Genomic DNA, 3479 nt, shown 5'->3' on the forward strand with positions numbered 1-3479 from the left:
GTGTGTGTGTGTGTGTGTGTGTGTGTGTGTGTGTGTGTGTGTGTGTGTGTTTGTGTGTGTTTGTAGACACGTCTAAGAAAAAGGTCAGAGCTATCGCTGCAAAAAGTGTCCATCTAACCAAGTCTTTTCATCTTATATCCAGCCAAAAATATATTTTTGTTTTGTTTTGAGGCTTCTATACTAAGCAAGAGCAGAATGTGTTAAATTATTTATCTCATCAGCCTGGAAGTTTTCATTGTTTTATTCCATTAGCAGATTATTTCACTTAATTTCAGAAATTTGTGACGATTCAGATTCAAGTTAAGTGAAATAATCCCCAAACCTTAAAAAAAATATATCCAGGCTAACAGGATAAATAATCTAACATATTATAGAATAGAATAGAATAGAATAGAATAGAATAGAATAGAATAGAATAGAATAGAATAGAATAGAATAGAATAGAATTTATTGTCCCTCAGTGGGGAAATTCAGGCGCATCAGCAGCAAAGTGACGGGCAATTCACACAAGGTAAAAATATATTAAAAAAGTATGATAACACCCCTAACTAAATGTGCAAAATATGCATTTTAAAAACGTGAATAAAAACAACAGCCAGATTGTGATTATAACAGCAGGGATGTAGCAGCTGTAACTCTGATAACAGTTTTAGTAAAAATGTTCTTTTTTTTCTTTACAGATTTAAACACATGCAAATCCGTGTCAATGCAGAGTCTGCAGCTTTTTACAGGTGAAAAGCGAGTGTTGTGCACAGCAAGCTTTACTGAACGTGTAAATGTTCAGCACTTTACACATGACTGGGGATGATCTGATTTGTCTCCAGAGCAGGAAAAGTGGAGCACGTGAGAACGGACCGAAGGCTGCAGACGCTGCTGCAGACTCAGAAGAGTCTCATAAACAAAGAGCTCTGGCTTTACAGTAAGAAAACCCCGAAGTGCAGAAAGTCTCTTTCCTCTGTCGTCACCTAACCTGTTGTTCTTTTAATCTGGATGATTTAATCCGACACATCTCAGTTGGAGTGAACACCTTCGATTACCTCGGAGGTTTCCTCAGCTACATTATAATCGCCATTCCCATCTTCACCGGTGTTTATGATGGGCTCACTCCGGGTGAACTTAGTGCCCTCATTAGTAAGGTAGGCTGATATTTGTTTTAATGACTTCTTCATAAATATTGTAATTATGGTTTTTATTTGTTTTACTTGTCTTTATTTTAGTCCTTAAAAACACCAGAATTGTCACATGAATTTCTATTTTTTGTCAGTCATCATTTTAAAGTATTAAATCAGGTATGATCAGTACTCAAGTAGGCTTTTTTTTTTTACAAAATACTTTTTTCCTCTTACTAGATTGTCTTGGACGGATAACTTTTAATTTCTACTTTAGTAAAAATATGCTGAAGTAGTGCTACTCTTACTTGAGTACAACTTTTGTGTACTCTGCCCATCTCTGTTKGGGATACAAAGTGCAGAAATCTGAGCTGTTGTTTTTAATTTAGCCACTTGGTGGCACCAAATCTCTCTTCTCCATCATTTCTGGATGCATTTCTCTTCAGAAGTATATAATAAATGTATCAGTTGGCACATCTGCATGTTTGCTTTAAACTCGTGTTGCCGTTTTATTCTTCATTTGTGTCTCACTCCCTGCTCTGGTTTGTCCTCTGCTCGTCTGTATTCAGAACGCCTTCGTGTGCATCTACTTGATAAATGGCTTCACGCAGCTAATAGACCTGTCCACGACTCTGTCAGATGTGGCTGGTTACACCCACAGGTATCCTGCTGCATACTTGAGCCGCAGGGCAAATGATAAAGTAAGATTTGTGTGTGCCATTCAGCTCGGGACCACTGAATCTGTCTGTGTTTGGTGGTCAGGATCGGGGAGCTGAGGGAGGTGATGGACGATATCCTACGGAAGCAGTGCGACTACGACCCTGCGTCCGGGGAGAGCTACGACTTTGACAGGTCTGTGTGAGCTGATGTTAAATTATCTGAGCAGTTGGGACGTTTTGGGAATCAAAAAATGTCCATCTTACCAAGTTTTAAAATCTTATATCCAGCCAAAAAGTCTTTTTTGATCTTGTTTTGAGACTGATTTACTAAACAAGAACTGATTGTGTAAGAATAATMATCTTGTTTTCAGAATGTGTAAGATTATTTGTCTTGTTAGCCTGAAAATTTGACTCTAATTAAGTCAAAAATTTCTTCCAGTGGAGTAAGAAAATTTTACTTGGTAAGGTTCTTGAAATAAGAAAAAACTGAGTCAAATCAAGTATTTTAAGAATCTTACCAAGTAAAATTTTCTTACTCCACTGGCAGAAATTTTTGACTTAATTTGAGTCAAATTTTCAGACTAACAAGACAAATAATCTTACACATTCTGAAAACAAGATTATTATTCTTACACAATCAGTTCTTGTTTAGTAAATCAGTCTCAAAACAAGATCAAAAAGACTTTTTGGCTGATATAAGATTTTAAAATGGTTAGGTGGACATTTTTTGCAGAAGCATCTTAAAAACAGAAAAAAAGACATGAAGACGTGTCGGCATCATTATCTGATGATGATTTTTTCCCACTAACTTTCCCAACAGCGACTTTAATGTCCATGCAGGCCCTGTGGACACAGCCTTCGTCTTGGACCACCTCTCCTACAAATCTCCGCTGTCAGACCAGCCTCTGGTGGAGAATCTGAGCCTGAAAATCAGTCAGGGGACTCATCTGCTGGTGGTGGGGAACACGGGCACCGGGAAAACATCGTTACTGCGAGTCCTTAACCGTCTCTGGGAAGCACACAGCGGTGAGACACATGGACGGAGTCTGGTTTTCAGCTTTCCTCCTGACCAGTTCAGGCAGTAAAAACAACGCCTGACACATTGTAGTACTGCAAAGGTTCTTAAATGTCTGATTCCTAACATTTCTACACAATCATGGTGTATTAACTTTCCATTTTGTGTCAGGTTTTGTTCAAATGACCACATGTTTCGGACCCAGAGGAACACTCTTCCTGCCACAGAAACCCTACATGACTGATGGCACTCTGCGGGAACAGGTCAATATTTTCACCCACCATGTCATATAATTAAAAATACAAATATTTACATCATTTTTCACTCCAACAGGTGATTTACCCACTGAAGGATATTTACCCTGCATCAGGTATGTCTTGACCAAAATATTTACAATAAAACTGTAACATGCAGGAAATTTTTTTTTAAAACATTTCTGCTAACAGCACAAAAACAAAAGATGCTGTATCATGGTACAGTCATCTTCTTAACATGTTTTTCTCCAGGGTCAGTGGACGATGACAGAATTATTCAGTTCTTGGAACTAGCTGGAGTGGTGAGTTCTGTTTGTTCAAAACTCCCCTTTATATCAGACTTTTAACATTTATTTGCTCTGATTGAAGCTAACTAGGCTCTACAACAGGGCCTACAAAATTCATAAAAAACTTCCTGGTTGGACTCATCACTGTACAGTTC

At 38.1% G+C, this 3479-nt stretch overlaps 1 protein-coding gene across 3 annotated transcripts in view; it reads left to right on the plus strand.

Annotated features, from left to right (window-relative positions):
• abcd4 (ATP-binding cassette, sub-family D (ALD), member 4) overlaps positions 1–3479 on the plus strand; it is a 12200-nt gene that overhangs the window by 6026 nt on the left and 2695 nt on the right. For 2 of the 3 annotated variants that reach the window (XM_014007542.1, XM_014007544.1), the window contains 9 exons: positions 681–731; positions 825–919; positions 1015–1136; positions 1679–1770; positions 1872–1961; positions 2589–2794; positions 2955–3046; positions 3117–3153; positions 3290–3339. In XM_014007542.1, the coding sequence (XP_013862996.1) occupies positions 681–731; positions 825–919; positions 1015–1136; positions 1679–1770; positions 1872–1961; positions 2589–2794; positions 2955–3046; positions 3117–3153; positions 3290–3339 (835 nt within the window). The remainder of the gene's footprint in view (positions 1–680; positions 732–824; positions 920–1014; positions 1137–1678; positions 1771–1871; positions 1962–2588; positions 2795–2954; positions 3047–3116; positions 3154–3289; positions 3340–3479) is intronic. The other variant, XM_014007545.1, reaches the window with a different exon arrangement.

This window comes from Austrofundulus limnaeus, unplaced genomic scaffold, assembly GCF_001266775.1.
Source record: "Austrofundulus limnaeus strain Quisiro unplaced genomic scaffold, Austrofundulus_limnaeus-1.0 Scaffold42, whole genome shotgun sequence".
In the NCBI taxonomy this organism is placed as follows: Eukaryota; Metazoa; Chordata; class Actinopteri; order Cyprinodontiformes; family Rivulidae; genus Austrofundulus; species Austrofundulus limnaeus.